This window comes from Haliaeetus leucocephalus, unplaced genomic scaffold (genome assembly GCF_000737465.1).
Source record: "Haliaeetus leucocephalus isolate CR32 unplaced genomic scaffold, Haliaeetus_leucocephalus-4.0 Scaffold849, whole genome shotgun sequence".
Classification (NCBI taxonomy): Eukaryota; Metazoa; Chordata; class Aves; order Accipitriformes; family Accipitridae; genus Haliaeetus; species Haliaeetus leucocephalus.
In genome coordinates, this window is record NW_010973285.1 from 695,678 (window position 1) to 715,737 (window position 20,060).

The following is a 20,060-nucleotide window of genomic DNA, read 5'->3' on the forward strand; positions in this document are numbered from 1 at the left end:
ACCCTGTGGGACCTCACTTGTTACCCACCTCCAGGTAGAGCACAACCCCTTGAGCACAACCCTCAGACCTCAAGTATCCAACCAGTTTTTACCCATCTAGTTGTCCTCCCATGCGGGCTGTAATGTCCCAATTTGGACACAAAAATATTGTGAAAGACAGTGTTGAAAGCCTAAAGGCAAGCAGGTTGGTAGGGCATGATCAGCCCTTGGTAACTCTATGCAGACTGTTTCTGATGTGTCCATCACTCCGTGTGGAGTTGCTTCATATGATTGAGTACATCCATCAGATTTTACCACAGTGATACCACTTGGGGGGATAAGTAGCTAAAGCCCAAATTAAGAACACTAGAACTTTTCCTTAAGTAACTTATTTGGTGAGGGGCGGTTATCTAAGTCCCCATGAGACACAGCTTTCTAAGCACCTTTGCAATCTAGGTCTGAGATGAATGAACAACCTCTTATGAGTTCATGAGCTAAAAACTGCAACCACAATACCATATGCAACTACCAAATCACAGGCTAACTTTCTTGAATTAGAAAGTCAAAGTTTTAAGGGACAGGTGAGTTTTTATATATTTAAGGGTCAAAAAAAAGGAATAAGCAATGAGCTGTCCAAACAAAATCACCAATTCTCACTTGCAGACATCCACAAAAGGGACCTTATAGCAGGCAGCACTGCTTCTGGATTATGGCATTTGGTGTATTCAATGATCAGTCTTTCCAAGAGACCTTTCAACAATAAATACTTTCAATTGGAGGGAAAAAACTGCTCTGAACATTAGGTTAATCCTTTCAAGTTGCTATCCAACTATTTGAGCTTTAAATCTATGCACTGACAGTACAGTAAAACATTTCTATTTCCACATATTTTGAAGTTTGACTCCACGAACACATGTCTAGAGAATGTGGGGAAAAAGGACCTGAAAACAGCTTAGTTTTTCTACAGAGGACATCTCCACAGCAAAAAAATATTTCTACTAAATATTGGTTTTTACCAGTCATTTGCCTCAATTTAGTGCTTAGTGTTTCCTATGTTAAGCAATTCATTATAGACCTAAAAGTGTCTTAGTTAAATCAGCCTTCAGTAGTCTGTTCAGGTTGTGGTGCTTGGTTTTTTCCATGTACGATATGAAGCATTTTCCATTGCTTGACAGAGGCATGTAAGTGTCCTGACCAGGGCTGTGCAAGGGAGAATTAAGACCATCATCCTTTCACAGGCAGTCTTTATTGTGGATGTTCAACAGCCTAGATATTCAGCAGCCTAACTATAATTTCACAGCCTCTCTGCCCCTCCCCTGCTCTTAAGACTTTTTCCACTTGACATGGGCAAATTGTGAAGCTTTTTCAGTAGGAAAAAAGCAAAAACCAGCAAGCCAGGACTGTATTAAGTTGGCTTCTGCACTTCAACAGAGTAGACCTCTTCAAGCAGACCTTCTTCCAATAAGTGACAGTACCAACCATTGTTGTGAGCCAGCTCTGAGGAGGAATAGGAGCATGTTTCTTCACAGACATGTTGTGGCATATCTACAGAATGTAGTGGCAGGTCTTCACTTGTATCCAATGTTATGGAGTGAAGAGTGCTTCTGTAGCTGTAAGCTTTTTTCCTTTACCTGAGGTCTCCCATCCTATTTCTTCCAGCCTGAGTCCTTGTCTCTGTCCCTCTTCCCTAATCTAGCAAGATTCAGCACTTACATAAAAATTAATAACTGGATCTTCACTGGTCCAGCAAAGATCTGATGGGGGGCAGGGAAGGGGGCTGGCAGGCGGGGGGAGGTATGTCCATTAAAAATATAAGCAAATACAAACCAGGGTGTTAAAAGGCACACTACAGCTATCTGTAAAGGAATGATGTGGGGAAGGGGAAGAAGTGAATCACATCAGCAACTTCAATTCCTTTTATGTTAATTTTCCTCTATTTTTGCTGGCAGTGTAGATATTTTACATTATTGCTCAGAGGCAGATCAAATAGGAGGCAGAAAAGAATGTGGCAACAAAGGGACAGTATTAAGAGAAATCTGAGTATTTGTAAGGGAGAGAAAGAGCCAGTTTCAAAACCAGCTTTGCACTCACACTGGCTAGCAGACACTGAAAAGAAATAGCAGGTATTTAGAACCAGAGGGCTTTGCATTCAGCTAGGAAACAAAAAATTATGCCATTACCTTGAATACTACTTCAATAACCAACTAAAGCCATATTTATATATCTATTAGCAGCAAGTTCTTTGAGAGGAATACAAAGTGAACTTAACAGTGAAACCTGCCCAAACAGGTCATTAATGTCCCATTGCTCTGTGGGCCTGCGAGACTGCAGCAGGAGCTGAAACAAGAATGATCTCTGAGAATTCATTTAGTGGCCACCAGCACAGCCACAGGTGGCTGCTGTAGGAGCGCTTAGTACAGCTATACCAACTTCATTAGTTGCCAGAAGTCACATGACAGAGCAATAAAACAGAATCAAACACTTGCAGATGGCAGGGGAAAAAAATTGTTCAAAGATAGTAGGGCATTTGTCTATGCAAGTTGGATCTGCTTTTACAGAAGGAATCCCTGACTACTCTCCAAGCCTGCTGTGGAAGTAAACAACAATTTCATAATACAAAAATGAAGAGGGGCAGGGCAGAATAAACCTAGTGAGATTAAGAGCCAAAACAACATCTGCAACTACGTACAGGCCATCTTATATCATCTGCTGCTGCCTAATATTCCTCACTTGTCTTCCCTCTGGCTATTTGATCCTCCCTCTGGCTATTTGAAGGCAGAGAAGTTCTACCTAGTCAAGTTTTAAGTCTCCTACAGACTTCAGAAACTACTTTTGTGTGCCTAGGTACTGTTCTGACAACTTTGTTCAGCACATTGGACTACAGTCAGAACACAAGTTCCCAGAGCCTACTGTTTCTGTAAGAACTAACTCAGGTTCACAAAATAGATTTAAGTTGCTACTTCAACTGAATGTTAATCCCAGGAAGAAGTGTCTGTACTGGCATACTCCATATGTCGCTTGGTATGATACTGGTGACAGCAATGAACTTTAGCAAAAAAGTAGAGCTGTACACCTTTTGTATGAAGGCTAAAAAGGCAGAGCATTTTGCCTTTATTTAGCTGCCATGCAAATTTATAACTGAGAATTATGTTTTAGGTTTTGTCACTTTTCAACACAAATACTGTGTAGTATCCTGAGTTAGACACCTAACAGAATTCAACCTTTTCAATCCAATAACTAATAATCCTTACATATTAGGTAGGTATGAAAGGCACTTTATCCCAGAAAGTATTCAGCAAAACAGATACAGTATTCTTGGCCAGAAACTTTAGAGGTCTCCTTACATCCTAATCTTTGCAAGACATTTTAGTCCACATGCATCCCAGATACTGAAAATGTCTACAGGCAGACAAGAGTTGCCAGGGATAGCTGCCTAGAAGCTTCAACTCCCCAAAGAGTAGCAAGCTTGCTAGAAACAACTTATTTAAATCTGCAGAAGTTGGCAGCTGTCCTCATCTGTCAAGAAAGGAGCCCACAATACACAGAAGACTGTTAAGAGAACAGACCCCAGCTCTAACTGCAGTGAGAACAGGCACTAGAACCAAGCCCAGGAACTGATCCAAGTTCTGACTCGAATTTTATTGTTACTATTTTAGAGACATGAGTGATTGAGAATGATTTAACAAGTCATCACTAAAGCATAGCCAGGACATTTTTGCTTCTTCCAAACTCTGTCTTCGCCTTGAACCTGCATCCAATCAGAAGTAATTTCTTCTTCACCTTGAAGGGGGAAGTATTAGCAACATTGAAGTAGGACCTCATGCTACAGTAGTTATGGGGTGGCAGTTCAAGGCCAAGGTCCTGCAGTATCAGGGGAGAAACCATGACTTTATCCCAGAAACGCAATTTGTCATTAAGGAAATGACTTAGTGGCTAGAGAAGGTACCTTTTACTCAGTTGGAGACTACCAAGTAGTTATGCCATAAAGATCAAAAGCTTCCTCTTTCTTTACTCCAAATTTGATCACAGAGCAAAATACCTGAAGACCACAGAACCTGCAAGTTAATTCAATCTTTATCCTTCTCTACTGCATGAATGAACTGTACATGTACAGTGGATAAGGAACACACTTGGTGCTACTAAAATTAGCACTCAAGTAGTATGGTACTAAACAGTTATCATCAAAATGAGTATCTCCTTCTCAGATGCAGAACAGTTGTACAATTTATTTTTCATTCCTATGGTTACCAAAGAGAAAGGCTCCAGCACTTCAAGTGGTCAGTGTCTTAGAGCCATTACAGTGAATTTAGTTCCCACAGGGAAAGGGACACTATCTCATTGGTGCTTATTGCAGGGGACTTCTGTCATTACAGATGTAGCAACAGGGGCTTTTCAGCACTGAGACTCCAGGAGCAGGCTGCTGTGATTAGCTGCCAAGTCACAAGCTCTGTTATTCCTTTGTACCAGTGTAGCAGCTACCAAGATGCAACTTGCACTAGCTTTACCATGAAGAATAACTGCTAATAGCTTGACACTACTGTGAGCTCATGCATAACATCCTTTGCAAGGACCTTACACTTACCTAGCAGACAATGCTTTGACCTGTACCCATGTAGCATCTCTGTCAATGGTACCTCTTAAGAGCTTGCAAGAGTAGTTGAGTATTTTTAGCCACTGTCAGTCCTAACTTAGGAGTCCAGCTGGACTCCTATGAAAGGAGACCCAATCAGTCCAGTACTGTGCAGACTATTAGTCTCAAGTACAATCCTCAGTCACCTGGCAGATGAGTACTGTCTTAGCAGTCTGGAACTTCAGAAATACTTCATGTTCTGGCTGGCAGTAGTGTAGCCCACTAAAGCTTCTAACTTAGGAGACACTCTATTTTGCTTCAGTGCTAACAAAAATGGAGACCAACAGTTTAACTGCTTTTTTTTTTTTTATTTTTCCCCTTCTCTGCATTTAAGATTTACAGTGGTTTCTTAAAAGAGCATTCATACCTGTATACCTCTAAGAGATAACAGACAAGATTGTTTCAATCATACATATAAAATCACTTATGTTTACAAATTTTTGGCAATCATAGTAACCCGTTTTTTCCTATTGCCATTGCCCCAATCATTGAAAAAGACAGTGTACAACAATTTATATTTGAAGTATTTCAAAGTGCTTGATAGTGATTTTCCAAGAATAATATTTACAAGTGGCCTATACATATATGTACAGGTGTTACAAGTTGTGGCTGGAATATGGCTTTCTATGGAAAGTGCTTTATATTTGGTCAGTGGTGTTACTGACTGACAATCCAAGGGTTACAGATAAAACGGTAACCACTAAAAGCTGAATTGTTGTGGACAGCTATTTACAGAGTTTGTTGTTAAGCTGTATAAAACAGCTATTTACGTAAGTGTTCCATACATACAGAAAGTATCTTCTTTCTTCCAAGAATGGAGGAAGTCTTTCAGCCACAAACCTGGTTACTATCCCCAAAGAGTGTAAAACACAAGTAAACCGGAAAAAGATTCCTGATCCAGTGCTCACGCCATATCATCATCTGTGCTTACAACAGATATCTGTACAAAATAAGTACAAGTTAGCTACAATTATACTAATAAAAGATGCAAAACAAGGCATATCATCACTACATGGCAGTTTGAAATGGGCTAGTTCTGCAGGCTGGTGACCACATTCAGTACCAATTACTCCATCCCAGGTATAGGACAGTAGTTGCCTACTACTACTTTAACCTTGATTAAAAAGGACAAGTTCTCAGCTGATTCAGCCCAGTGGTTTGGCTGCAGCCAGCAGCTTTCAGGTTTAGGGGAGGTTTCTGCTCTTAAGTCAGGTATCATTTGACAGTCTTTATGTCTACTCTAAGGGTTAACCTCAGACACGTCAATAGCTTTACTTACTGCAGGGTAGGTGTGTCCTACTGAACTGCTGTGTCTTCCAATATCAATTGTGATGTCCTCTTCTGTAGTTTTCAGGTAGACAGGATTATCAAAATTCATGCTTTTCATGTTCTTGTGCTGCCAGTTATGCCACATGAAGTAGCCAGCCATTGCAGCCATCATCAGCAACACTTCAGAGAGAGAAACAGATTGCAAGTATGGAGTAAGGTCAAGTCAAGCTCTTAAAGAGTGGCTTGCCCCACCACAAGGGGTCCCAAAAGCTAGTGAATGCTGTACTCACAGACAGGAAGAACAGACCAAGCTGCTGATGTTCCTCCAGCTATAACAATTCCAGATGTTGTACCACTCCTGTTGAATCCTGCATGAGAATTTGAAGTAGTGAGCTTGCTTACTGACAGGCTGGCAGACTGTCAGATGCAAGCACTTCCCAAGCCCAGAAGCTGCTATCATATATTGGCTTCTCAGTAACACACTGCAAGAACAGCCTAAACAGGCTTAATTCTTTATTAGGAGAAAGCTTTTCTTATTGCTTGCCTTCTCTGAGCACTTCTGGGATTTCATGGAACCTGTAGGTTCCACACTGTCATAAGTGAACTAGTTCTGTTCATCACATGCTCCAGCTGTTGTACTTGTACTACATACATGACCTGGCCTGTGTTCTCTACCTGCATGCAAAGGAGAAAACTTCACATAGGCTAGTGGGTCAGTTTGCATTTAATTTCTCTAATGTTCAGCAGTCTGAGTTATTGGGACCAGTACCTCCAGGAACTAGTCCAACAGTTGGAGATTTTTCTGTTGTGCTGGTATCTTTAGCCTCAGTGTAAGCCACAGTTGTTCCAGTACCTGAAACTAATTATAGATCAAGAACCCAGTTAATCCTGAAGTTCTGCAATGGCTTAGCTATGAGAGCCATGGTAGTGAATGTTTAGCAGATGGCAGAATGATCATGCAGCTTGTTAGCTTTATTGGAAACACTGACATTAGTGATTTCATTAGCATACACTCAGCTGAGGGGTTTTGATAAAAAAATTCCAAGAATAACGCTAGACAGTTAATCAGGCATGAATTACAGGTATTTAGAGTCATGACAACAGTAAGCCACCTCAGGTTTTCTGAGTGAGATTTCAGTTCTAGAAGTTTACTGGTTAGCTACTGTCTTTGATACCTATGGCAACCCTTTAGAGCAGCCAACTGAGGGCAGCGTCCTTGCTTTCAGTGCTTTAACTGTGGCAGTCAGAATCAACATGCAATATAGTAAGTGGCACCTTGGAGTTTCTAGTTCCACTCCACTAGACAAACAAGCCTGCAATACAGTCAGTGCTCAGGGTAGTAGCAGCAGCCTGTTAGTGTGGACCACGAAAGGAGGTCCAAACAAACTTCCTTGGCCAGCAAGACTAGCCTATCAGCTTTTCAATGCTGTGTATTCACACAGTGTAGAGCCATGCTGGTTTATATCCCTTGTTTTATAAGAAAGGGGCTTGGTATGTTATGTGCATGTGCTTGCTATCCGAAGAAAGCCATGGAGGTACAAGGTCTTGTTGCAAATGATGACGATGCAGAAGCCAAGCATGGGCTTTGAACAGCACCTGCTAACTTTTGAGGGCCAGCTTAATGCATGCTAGAAGACTACCCCCTCCAAGATTAATTACATCAGATTAACTCATGCAATGCTGTCAGCCTATACTGCCATATTTGCCTCTAACAGATTCAGCATTCCTACTCCTTCCCCATCCATCCTGGAAAAGATTTCAGTCATGTTACCATACCTGCACATCTCAGACCATCCTCCTGCAAGAAGTATCCAACAGGACATGCACAGGTGTACTTTGGAGAGTGTTCATTTATCTGAGGAGCAGGCAGGCACAGGTAGCTACAGCCTCCGTTTGCCACATTCTCTTCACACCAGTTCCTGCCTGTTGGTACAGCAATTGACATGAATAAGCCTTCATACTCCACATGTATAGCATAATTATTTGGTCAGTAATTGCTCTACTAGAGTTACTTGTCTCTGCAGTTACAGATTTGTTTCTGCTCTGCCTAAGAAAGAGCAACTGCAACTAGACCTTCTCTCAATCCCAGTGGGGGTGCCTATATTAGAAGCTCCAAGCACTCCAAGTAGAAGTGAAGTAGGCAGCTACGCAGGGAAGGGATACCATTTGCCACCAACAAAGCAGAGCAGGCTTCTTACAAGTATACACTGACATAACTATAAACTGTATTAGAGTTACCTGAAGGCTGAACAAGTTCATGATACACAATGATGTCCTGTGCATCATTGAGGTTGTTCACTAGGGTAACCAATTCAGATCCAGTAAATTTGTTGGCACCATAGACTGCCTCATTCTCTCCATCAATCCAGTACACACGGTCCTAGAAGACAGTCATTACATCCCATTACCTCTGTGTTGCTACCAGCACTGTAATTCCTAGCCACATACTAGCAAGAAAAGGATCTCTAACAATTACTACAGGAAGTCATTCTTACCTCAAATATTGTTAGAGCAAGAGGATGAGGAAGGAACATATGAGACTTCAGCACAATTCTACGGTCCTGACCATTAAAGTCCACACTTGACAGCATATGTAGTTTAGAATCAAGCCAGTACAGACGGCTTTTTACAAGATCTAGGAGGAAAAAAACCTAAATGTATTTACTATCTACACAGAGAAAACCTCCAAAGCCTCCTGCAGAAGTTGAAACACCCAAGGTTCAAGAATAGTTGCAGTGTTGCTCTAGTTTCTTACCACACTGGGATGCAGAAGGCTGTTGCAGTGCTTCCTAAGTGGCCTGTGCCTCAACTATAATATAGAGCAGTGCAAGAAAGGTTACCATTTCAGCATCTGAGAACTGCTATCTGTGCCTGGTGCAGTGTCTCCAGGCATGCAGGAACTTCCCATTCTCAGAAGCTGAAAGTAGTTCTCTGAAGGATGACCTTGGCTTTTGTAGCAAACAAATTGCTAAAGCTCCAGAATACCTCTGGCACAGAGACAAGTTCAACATACCTAGAGCAATTCCATTAGGCCACTGGATTTCTGTTGTCACAAGCTGCTGTCTGTCAAATCCATTCATTCCTGCTTTTTCAATTTTTGCTGGCTCACCCCAGTCTGACCAGTACATAAAGCTGTGAAGCAGAATTTATGTTGTATGATGCACTATAGTACTGTGTAGTATCACTCTTAATTATGACCAATAACTAACAAAGGCTAGCTAAGCCAGTTGTCAGGACATGAAGTAGCTGGTAGATCCGCTCTTTTAAGGGAACCAGGACAAATACTCACCCAGAGAGAGGATCTACAGCAATAGAAGCTGGCTCTCTCAGCTCAGAGAAAAACAAAACCTTTCTTTTTGTGCCATCTAGGCTAGCCACTGAAATGCTCTTTGCAGTTGAGTCAGACCAGTAGATGTTCTTATAAACCCAGTCAACAGCAATTCCTGCAGGGCTGTGTATGTTGTCCAGGATTCTGACATGTGTTCCAACTTTATCACGGGTATCAAGAGAGGCACTGGAAGACAAGAATTACTTGCTTTCAAACCCTTCCTCCACAGACACTACCACTTGGCATGCCTCAGCAAATACTGCGTACAGATCTCAAGCAGACAATGCAGAAGATGCACTTGTGACTTTCCACAGAGTGCCTTTTGTACAATTGTAGTAGCAGTTACTAGGAAGTGCAATAGGCTTACACACTGCTAGTTGTGGGAACTTGCATCTACTGTACTTTGTCTTCAGGACATCAGGAATCTAGTTTTCATCATCAGAGCCTAGAGAAGCAGCTTGGGTAAAAAGTGGGATGGTTTAGGGGAGCACCCTAGCGTTCAGAAGCTGAGTCCATTTACCTGAAGATTGCTCTTTGGCCAAAGTCAGCCCAGTAAAGCTTTTGCTTAGCAATATCAGCATCTAGAGCTACAGTGTTTCTTAGCTGCTCTACTAGCTGAATGTATTCTTTCCTCTCAAGGCCAATCTTCCTGATATCCCGGCGGTTGGTGAAAATTAGACATGGTTCTTTCCCTGTGAAAAGAGCATAAGTGTTTTCTGTAATTCTAGACATGCCATCACATACTGTTCTTTTATGACTAGTTTTAAAAGTCATCAGATTTAGTATTTGCCATTCCACACTTGCTAATGGATGCTGACAGAGGCCTTGGCTGTACCATACCTCATCCTTTTCTCCCTCCACAACTGCCCAGGGAGCAGACAAAAGCAGTTTATGTCAGGCAGCTTTAAGTACTGTATCACAGCATCATTCAAAGTGTTAGGAGTGTTCAGGTATGTACAAGTTATATTGATAACAGCACAACAACTAGTGTCAAAACCGCAATAGCATAAACAGTACAACACTTGCTACCTCATTTTAAAATGGGGATACGGAAGTCCTATGCCAATACTCACCCACTGCTTTGCACACCCCAGTAGCAAGATCCATCTGATAGCCACGGCTACATTCACATTTGTAGCCCCCTTTCAGGTTGATACAGATTTGACTACAGATACCAGGGTTCTGGCATTCATTGATATCTGTAAAGACAAGAATTTAATTTATTCTCATCTCCAATACCATCAGTAGGGTCCATGTTAACCTACTTCATACTTGCCTCCACAGGTTCTCCTGTCCAAAAGCTCAAACCCAGCTGGACAGTCACATTCATAGCCAATAACAAGATCTCTGCAGATATGAGAGCATCCACCATTGTTCACCAGACATTCATTTATGTCTAGAAAAGAAGAATTGGCCACCTGAGACAGGACACATATTTAGTCTTGAAGTCTTAGTCATGGAGTGCTTTACCAGACACCCATCCATTTTCTAATGATGTCTGCCACATCTGATAAACCACTCCGGCACTTGAAGTCACATGCAAGACACCCTCCTCAAATTCATACTTGCTCAGCTATCAGCTTATTACTTGTGTTACAAGTTGGCAGTAGCAGACAAAGATTGAGGTTCCTGGAAGTTTCAGAGTTTCTAATGCCTTCAAGTGCCTTCTGGCCATGGAGAAATCATCCCAATAGCCAGTTTGGCTAGGATAAAACTAGCCTATTGACTAGGTTGCTCTTGGCCATTTGTTTGCCACGAAGGAAGTGCAGATGGGCATTCCAGACTGACAGCTCAGAGTATCCAAGTATGTCTAGTGGTCAGCATTGTGTAATGAGTTTTTTCGCTTACTACACTCCTTGAGAGGCTCATCACTCCAGTCTTTGCAGTCTCTCTGCTGGTTACACACTTTATTGACATCTATGCATTCTCCACTTCTGCACTTGAATTTGCCAGGTCCAGAGCACTGAATAACTGAGATAATGAAGATTGTGAGGGCAACCACCAGCTACAACAGGTATTCTGCAAATACTTTACTTTTGCTTAGGTCCACTTACCATTGTTACAACTTGCTTCATCAGTGCCATCCAGACAGTCTCTCACACCGTTGCACTGCCTGCTCCCATGGATGCAGTTCCCATCTTCACATCTGAACTGGTCTGGTCTGCAGGTCCGAGAAGCTGAGGACACAGCCGTTACATACTTAAACTCCTGAGGTCTGCTGAAGGAAAGAAAATAAAACAGAAGCCAACCAGCACATCCTAGAGAAGGACCAAGTTAACTTACGGCAGTTGACTTCATCACTTCCATCCTTGCAGTCAGGATCTCCATCACAGCGCCACTTTTTGTGGATACATTCACCTGAGCCGCATTGCACCTCACTGGCAGAGCACTTCACAGGAGGTGCAGGCTGGCGGCCACATTGCTCTAGAGATTCATCCGAGTAGTCAGGGCAGTCAGCATCATCATCACACACCCAGCTGATGGGGATGCAAGTGGAACTCTTGCACTGGAACTCATGAACTCCACAGGTAGGAGGTGCACACTCCAGCTCATCACTACCATCACTGCAGTCATCTTGACCATTGCAGACAAAGCTCTTGGAAATACACTGCCCACTGCTGCATGTGAACTCTGCTGGACTACAAGTTACATTGCCTGGAGTAACAGGAGTAAGAGAGATTAGCAGATTATCCCAAGGCGGCCGACTTTCATATGAAGGTGTTTTGCTTTGTAGGTTCTTCATCAGCTGTTAGCTGACAGAAGATCAGCATCCTGTATAAGGCTCTAGGAGAACCTAACTGACCACCTACAGGATGCTTGAGCACCACACAGACTGTCCTCCTTGCCTTTGGATGGTATGAGTGAGCAGCATCAGTTTTGAGCTACTAAGTGAAAATAACCTCCTTGTGAAGCAGCTAGGCTGTTCTGCTTCAGCGTGCGAGCCTTTCAGAAAACAGGCTCAAACACTGTGAACCAGAGACAGAAGGTAAGAGAATTGCTAACTCTAGAGTACAGACTAAGATTAAAGTAGCCAGATGGTCAGCATGCACTGTAGTTTGAAATTGAAGTGTTTTGTGCTGGTGCCCAGGACGGCAGTGGCCCATTTGCCTGGAACACTGGGGATAACAGATCAAGATCTTGCACCAGTTGATCCTGTGGTATTAAGCACACCCACACAACTTACGCCAGTACAAATTATGCTGGTTTAATAGCAGCGTAGCTAGCAGCTCAGTATGCCCAGGCTGATAGTTTTATCAGCTTCATTAGAAATACTGTTTGTAGATTTACTTCTCAGATTAAGGCACTTGGTTGCTCAGTAGGGCAGCAACTCCACAGAGACATAACGGAAGTCTGGAGATCTGTCTCATTAGCCCATCCAGGTAAGATAGCTCTGATGGAAGCCAGCCCTGTGGTTTTGGTTACAGCAAATTTGTCTCAGGACACATCAAACAACTCATACATATGCAAATTCATTAGAATAAGCCAGGAATGCTGCACTCTAATGCTGGCAGTGGCAGCTTCATTTGTGTACCAGCCTGAAGTTTGCCCCCAACACTTGAAACCTAGCTTCCCTAGTCTATGCTTTCAGACAAGCACATAGAATCCTCCAGGACAGGGCTATAAAGCAGATCAGCTGTGTCCTTGGCTACAAGTCACTACTACATTTTTAGGAGACTATTTGTTAATGTAAGCAGCAACTAGAGTTACCTGTGGAGAAACTCTGCAGAGAACAAGTTCTGATGGTTTGCCTGGCATGCAACTAAGCCTATGGCTATTACCAAAGTTAGCCAGAGACCAAAGACAGATGTTGAATAGCTTATATTGCTGTAGCTCTTAACTTAGCAGGACAGAGGAGTGTTAGAACAAGTCTGCTTTGTTAAGTGGGCTGCAATACAAGGTGATGTATGTTTAAGGAGATATTGACACTATGAGAAATTTATCTTCCCAGGTATACTGCCCAGCTAGCTCCTTTCCAGACAAGTCAATTTCAAATAGAGTTATGCAGCCACCGTTTCTTCCCTTACCACAATTCTCTTCATCTTCTTCACTGTCACAGTCTTTTTCACCATCACATTTCCAGGATACTGGGATACACTGGGTTGACTGAGGACCACAGCTGATTTCATTTACCCGGCATGTTCTCATATCTATTGAAAAAAGTTTAAGTTCAATTTAGGAGTTCTGAAATTTAAGAGCTACTGATCTTGGGTTTTAGCAGTTGTCCTGAAAGTTCAGACTGAGAGGCTTCAGCTCTGGACAAAGTTGCAGTTAATTAAATACCAGCATCCATCTAAGCTGACGGCCCCATCATGGAAGAGTTTACACTAGTTCATAGTCTTCAGCAAAAAAAATACTTCTGGCTCCTAACAGATTAGTATTTTAAGAATATTTTTGTAGTGGTAGTTTTGTGATTGCACACCAGTTACTGTAGAAGTTTGAGCTATAACACATAGTAGTAGGCAGGAATAATGCCAAAGTGCAGTAGGACTTGGGGCTGATGTATTCCTCAGTGTGGATCCTATCAATACAGAGAAATGAAGCTTCACAGATCTATATTCCTTGATTGGTTACCACACTTAAGACTGGGGTTGCCAACTGCGAGACCTCCAAGTCAAGCATTTGCACTTCTGCTTCCCACCCCCCAACATTCAGTCAGTCACTCAGCTCCTACACTAGCTCTGGTTATCTTGCAAAGTAGTTGTCTTGGAGGACAGTGATCACGTGGTGAACAGGCCACAGCAATGGTCAGGTCTGTCATGTTGTGCTTGCTGCTTCTGACTGTCAGTAAAACTTTGTACTTGCTATCTCTTACCAGAGACAAGTGCAGAGTCCCCACTCAGTTCTGCATCTTTTTAAGTAGTAAAAAGTCTTGTCAAGACCCCAGTGCGGCCAAAGCTAAGCTAGCACTTAGGAAGGTGCTCTCCAACACAAGTTCATCCTTCCTTTAGGAGGAGAGCCGGGCTGCACACAGGCAAGAAGTCAAAACACTACTCCCCACAGGCTTGCCTGCATCACAAGCCAGGCTCACTTACGACACAGTTCAGCACTCTCGTCAGACCCATCTTCACAGTCCGGATCCCCATCACACTGCCATCTGTTAGGCACACACTGACCGCTGATGCACACAAAATCAGATTCAGCACATGTCTTCTTCACTGCAAGGGAGAAGGACAGCCACTTGTTTAGAGACCAGAGCTTAGCTTGTTTGTCACAGCTAGAGATAAGCTGCCTTGCCCTAGGAAAGTAATGCAATATCCTTAGTTCTTGGATGTTTGGTGTCATCCTCCAGTCTAATGACAGTGCTGTTTAACACTTCCTAGAGAGTTATACTGTGCACAGAGAAACATTTATCTTCCTGTAAGCAGGCACTGAAGGACTGCTATTGTTAAGGGAGACTATGCTGCTAGAATAGCTGGTTCTTTGAACACACTTGAGTTAAAGTAAGCTCTATTGATATTAATATTCAGATTTTGAACTCTGAGTTTATTATGAAGGCATTTGATTTGCCATTACAGAAGCACAGTACTATGTAACCCTAAGGTAACAGTTTAGGCCTGCTTGAGCAGACTGGCAGTTCAGCTACACCAGTGTTGGATACTGAGTCCATTTTGCCTTGTCTCCAAGTATATCTTGTCATCCATCTTGGCCTCTATGTCTGCTTAAAGCAAAAGCTGGCAGCCAAAGCTAGAGTTAGTGTTTATAGGAGACACATCAGAATTTTTCACACATAAATCAGGGCATTTAACCATGGAATAGCCAACAGCTAAGTGCTAATAGCAGTTTCGGCTATGTCTTCAAGCAGCAACTGAGAACAGGCTTGCATTCTGTTCTTGACTGTCACCACCCTTGCAAATAAAGAGTTTTGGTCATGAGCTTTTTTCTTGGTCACCAATTCCAGGAGACTTTCATAGCACTCAGGAAAATTCAACTGCCTCAGATGTAAGGCATCAAGATAGTCGCCCCCATTGTTCTAGGGAATTTGTCCTCTACTCTGTATTCTGACTATCAGAAGTGCTGGACCTGATAAGGATCTCTCCAGCTATCCACTGTTAAGCCCCCCTGCCAATTAGCAAGTACTCCTACAGAGGTATTATTTATTTTGACTACTTACCACAAGCACTCTCATCACTGCCATCTGAGCAGTCTTCATCACCATCACATTTCCAGAGTAAAGGAATACAGCGTCCATTACTACATGGGAATTGGGATTCCTCACATTTTGTTCTTGCACCTTCAACAAAAAAAAGGAACCTAAGCCCTGATACTGTTTAGCAATACTTTCTTGCTTTCCCCCCTACTGCCGATCAAGAAGTTACCCAGCTTAATAAACAGCATAACATCAATATGAAACCAGATTTGAGCTCCAAATTTTCTATCATGAAAGTAGAGCCAGAAGTTTTCCTTCACAGTACAAATGCTGAGCTTAAGCACTATTACAGCCCACCTGCCAGACAACAGTAAACCACCAGTGTTCTTCTTACTGAGTTTTCCTTTTCAAGGCAGGGTCACGTTTGCAAGGCAGAGGGATGCATGCACACAGACTTCTGCTGTCCAGCGCCTAGCACTGCATTCGCAAAACTCCTCAAACTTTAAGCAAACTGGGTTTAGAATTGACTAATGTCAAGCTGGATTAGCATTTAAGTACTCTGCTGCTAAAACATTACAGCAGAATCCCCAAGTGTAAAGATAGCTTAGATATCTGCTCTGTAGTTGAACAAGTTTTCAGGATTTAAGTTACTCCTCAAACAAGGGCACCCAGAGACATTCCTTAGTATACACAAAAAGAAATGTGATTACTTATCTGGATCTTGCTTATTAAAGTTAGATCAAGTGTGATACTAAGAGAGCAAGATAATTTATCACTTCCTTCCAGAATCAAGTCTGTTGTCTCCCAACTGATAACAGTCTTGATTTATTAGTACGCTTGAGTAAGGTTCTGCTTTCTGCATGGTGGTTAGAGTTAAGAGTGCATTTTCCAGAGTATCTTCAGCTCTAAAACTGTATGACCCCATCCCTCAAGGGAATCTATTTTGTCTTGAAGCCATGTTCTAACTGTCACTAAAAGCAGCAGCCTGCTTCTTCAGCAGCTGAGCCAGAGCTGTTTCATGTAATGCATGCAGGCAAGTGTGCAAGCTCATGCATTAGTATTGGCTGCACATGTCTACAGCATGATGCAAGACTCCTGCTCCTCCTTGGTTTATTGCATCATTTAGTGGAGGTGCTTTGTCTTGGCATTCCAGGGCTCACAAAGGGCATCAAATTTTAGTAGAACATTACTTGTTATTTTATATCTTCTGTGTATGACAAGCAAAACGCAAGACAATTTCCAAGTGGAAGGAAGCTATTCAGCCATTTCACATTATATTGGCCAGCCATCAGGCACTAGGCAATGGCAAACTCTGGACAGAGTGTAAGTGAGGACAACGGGCAATTTTACCTGCTGAGTGTCTCATGTAAATTCATGCTAGAAGTAAAGGATTTGAAACAGCAGCTTATTGAACTCTGCTAATGTTTTAGCAGTCTTACTGGCTGAGTAAAATGCTTACTCACTTGTCAGACAGAGTAAAGCCATAACAACTTGTTTCATGGGAACTGTGTTCAAAGAGTGCCAAAAACTGAACATAAGTTCTTGTGCTCTCTATTTCCATCCCTCCTTCCCTTTTCAGGATGGGAGTTACACTAGCATGCACCTTCTAATAGCACGGTTTCATAAAGCTACTACTATTTGGTCAAGAGCTGTCAAACAAGTAGCTTGCCTTGTGCTAGAAAGCACACCCCAGCCAGCTTAGAGAGGGTGCAGAAGCCACAGCTAATGCTCCCTCCAAGCCTGACATCACCTTGTTGTCCAGTAACCTCTAACAGAAGCAGCCTTCTGCTTGCAAGCCCTGGTCACGCATTATTCCAGTTATTACTGTACTACCACCTAAAATATGAAACAAGTGACTCCTGCTAGTTTGGAGACACTCTTATCCAGGCTTTCAGAGTGAGAACAGTCAACCTTTCCCAAAATAGCATACTAGAGATATTAGACTAAGCCTGCCACTCAGGAGATCCCAAAATAACTCCACACTCCTCAGTTACTCTATTTCAAGCTAGAATAACCAGAAAAGGCTTGCTAAGACTTCTTAATACATTGTGACTTACAAACATTACATCACTTTGACCAAATGCTACAGGGAAGCTACAAACAAGGCTAAATGAAACAGGAACTGAGCTTGGAGTAACAGCTATAACTTTACAACTACAACAAGCCATTCCAAGAAGGTATCATCGCTTCTGCAGCTGATACCAAGTGAAATGTCACAACAACTACTTTTGTTAGCCCACAAACAAGTAAAGAACTGACAGCACCTAACACCCCCACAGGTGCACAAAGGTAAAGTTCATCATCTCTTGCTATTCCTGAAGATGTCTGCCAAACTCTACAGGCCACTTGGTGTGAGCTCCAGTTAAGATGACAGTTAGTTCCAGCCAGTAACTAACTGTGGTCCCCTGTCTTATACCTAGCACATTTCTCCAATGCCGGGTACCCATTTGGTCATGACACTACCAGTCTAAGCCACTGCTATTTGAAGCAACAGAGTCATATCTCAGTTGCAGCTTCAGTCACCAGACACTTAATTTTTAGATCAGCATCAATTAGCCACCAAGTCAAAGCTTCTCTTCACGCACTACTCATACACCAGAAGCACCTTCACACCTTTTCTCCTCCTTGGGATAAGGCTTAGGCAAAAGATGTAGAAAACCAGTAACTCCACAGCCTGTGACTGCTAACACGTGTTATTTCACTGTTCCGCAGGCAACTACTTACTAGAAGTCGGCTCATAAGCAGCAATGTGTGCAGGATGAAGGAGCACAGTTACAATGACTACCCAAGTTAAACTGCCTTTCTCCATACCTCTGCTGTCACTGTTTGTCTCAGCCCCTTAAGCAAGTTGTCAGATTACTTGTCTGGGCAGCCTCAAACATGTGACACTTGTGTGCTGTCATCTGACACCGAGTCCCAGAAAAGCTTGCAAAAGTGATTGGGAAACCTTGTGAGAGCTCATACAGGAACTAGCTTAGACTCCCCCCAGACCCTGGCAATTGCAGCTACTAGTAGGAGAGGGCTGGTGGGGCCACCAACTCAAACTGAGGGAAGAGTCAGGCTAACTTGGTGGACTAGAGTTGCCCTCCACTGCGTATCTCGTTACGATTTCCGACTACAGTGCACTAGCAGTTTCAGTGCCAGCCAGCTTGGTCCTTCATACTAGAGCCGTTTAATCCATGTCTGTTGTAGACCAGACACGGGAGCAATCCCGTCATGTACTGGGAATTGAGGAGGGGCTAGGCAGACGTTTCCCCTCTTCTTCCTCGTATGAGGGCCGGATGCAACAATCCCCTGCCTGGGCCCTGCGTGGCAGACCCAGTGTTCCGAACTACTGCACACCGTTAGGACTACAAGGTCCAACTACCTTTAAGCATACTTTGCCAACACAGCCAAGATCTGACACTTCGGCCTACTTTAGGGCACTAGTCAGGAGATTAAGAGCCATACAGCAACACAGACATCAACTACCCATCTCCCACCTAGAAGAGTAGGCTAGACCCCACCTCCTGAAGGAAGAAAGGAGTCAGCCAGCTGATTACTACCTCCACTCAAGAGGAAAATATTTTTAATTGACTATCCAATTGGCTTAATGTGCAGGTCTCTCTGCCGTAGGGGTAACCGCTTCTACGCTGAGAGGCAACCCTGGAGCTCGCCGCGAGCAGCACTACTAGCGAGAGCCCAGCCCGCAAGCAGGGCAAGATCCGGCGGTGGCAAGACTCAACCTTGCCACCAGGTGGAGACCCCTTTACGGTGGTTACCCCGGCCCTGAACTAGAGCCACGCCAGTGCTGCTGGATGCCACAAAGCCAAAGTTGCACAGTAGTTTGACAGCATCTCTAACGCCGCAGCCTGCCCAAGGGCCCCTCTTCCTTCCTCCACGACAAAGCCCCAGTCCCCCCCGCCCCGGTAAGCCCCAGGGACGCAGACCCTGCCCTCGGCACCGGGCACGGCCCAGGAAATCAGACCCTCCCGCGGCACCCGGGTCGCTGCCCGGAGAAGTGCTCCGCGGTGCGGGGAGGCCCCGCCGGGCAGGGGCTCAGGCCCACCCTCGCCGGCCCTGCGCGCCACAGGCGGCCCGGCGGGGAAGGCGGCGCCTCCGCCGACAAGAGGGGCGGCGGGGCAGACCCCGTCGGCAGCGCCCCCCTGCGCCCCCGGGAGCCCGGGCCCGCCCCGGCGGCCCCTCCGCGGAGCCCCGCTCCCCCCGGCGCAGAGGGCAGGCAGCGTGAGAGACAAAAGAAAAAAAAACCAACCAAAACCCACAAAGCCTAAACAAAACCAAACCCCAAACCCCCAAACAAAGCAAAACAAAAAAACCCCAAACCGAAAGGGCGGGGGGAGAAGAGACGGGGTGGGGAGGGGTAAGGCGGCGGGACCAGCCCCGGCGGTGCGCGCCCCGGGCCCCCCGGGCCCCACACTCACCGTCGGCGGAGGCGCGCAGGCAGCTGAGAACGAGCAGCAGGCACAGCGCCCAGCAGCACGCGACCGCCCGCCGCCCCATACCGCGGCCGGGGGCGGCAGCCGCCACGGCGGTCAGGTCTCCGCGCTGCTGGTCCGACGGCATCACCGTAGCAGAAAGAGAGAGGGCAGGAGAAGGCGAGAGAGACGGGGGGAGAAGGCGCGGGAGAGAGCGACAGATAGCGTGAGGGAGAGGGCGGGCGAGCGCCGCGGCCGGAGAGGCGAGGAGAAGGAGTCGGACGCAGGCATGGAGGGGAAGGTGTCCCCGCGGCGCTCTTATACCAGCCGCCCGGCCGCCCCGCGCTGCCG

General features: G+C 44.4%; 1 protein-coding gene across 1 annotated transcript; it reads right to left on the bottom strand.

Moving 5' to 3' along the window:
- Window positions 1–4,896: 4,896 nt before the first annotated feature.
- VLDLR (very low density lipoprotein receptor) lies at window positions 4,897–19,857 on the bottom strand. The gene is made up of 18 exons (XM_010582771.1): window positions 19,716–19,857; window positions 15,319–15,438; window positions 14,240–14,362; window positions 13,232–13,354; window positions 11,490–11,861; window positions 11,261–11,383; window positions 11,055–11,177; window positions 10,483–10,602; window positions 10,280–10,405; window positions 9,727–9,898; window positions 9,168–9,392; window positions 8,892–9,010; window positions 8,374–8,513; window positions 8,117–8,258; window positions 7,655–7,801; window positions 6,169–6,246; window positions 5,889–6,058; window positions 4,897–5,549 (listed from the first exon to the last, which is right to left on the bottom strand). Exons 1-18 carry the CDS (start codon window positions 19,855–19,857, stop codon window positions 5,514–5,516), a joined length of 2,601 nt encoding a protein of 866 aa, XP_010581073.1. The 3' UTR covers window positions 4,897–5,513.
- Window positions 19,858–20,060: the final 203 nt, after the last annotated feature.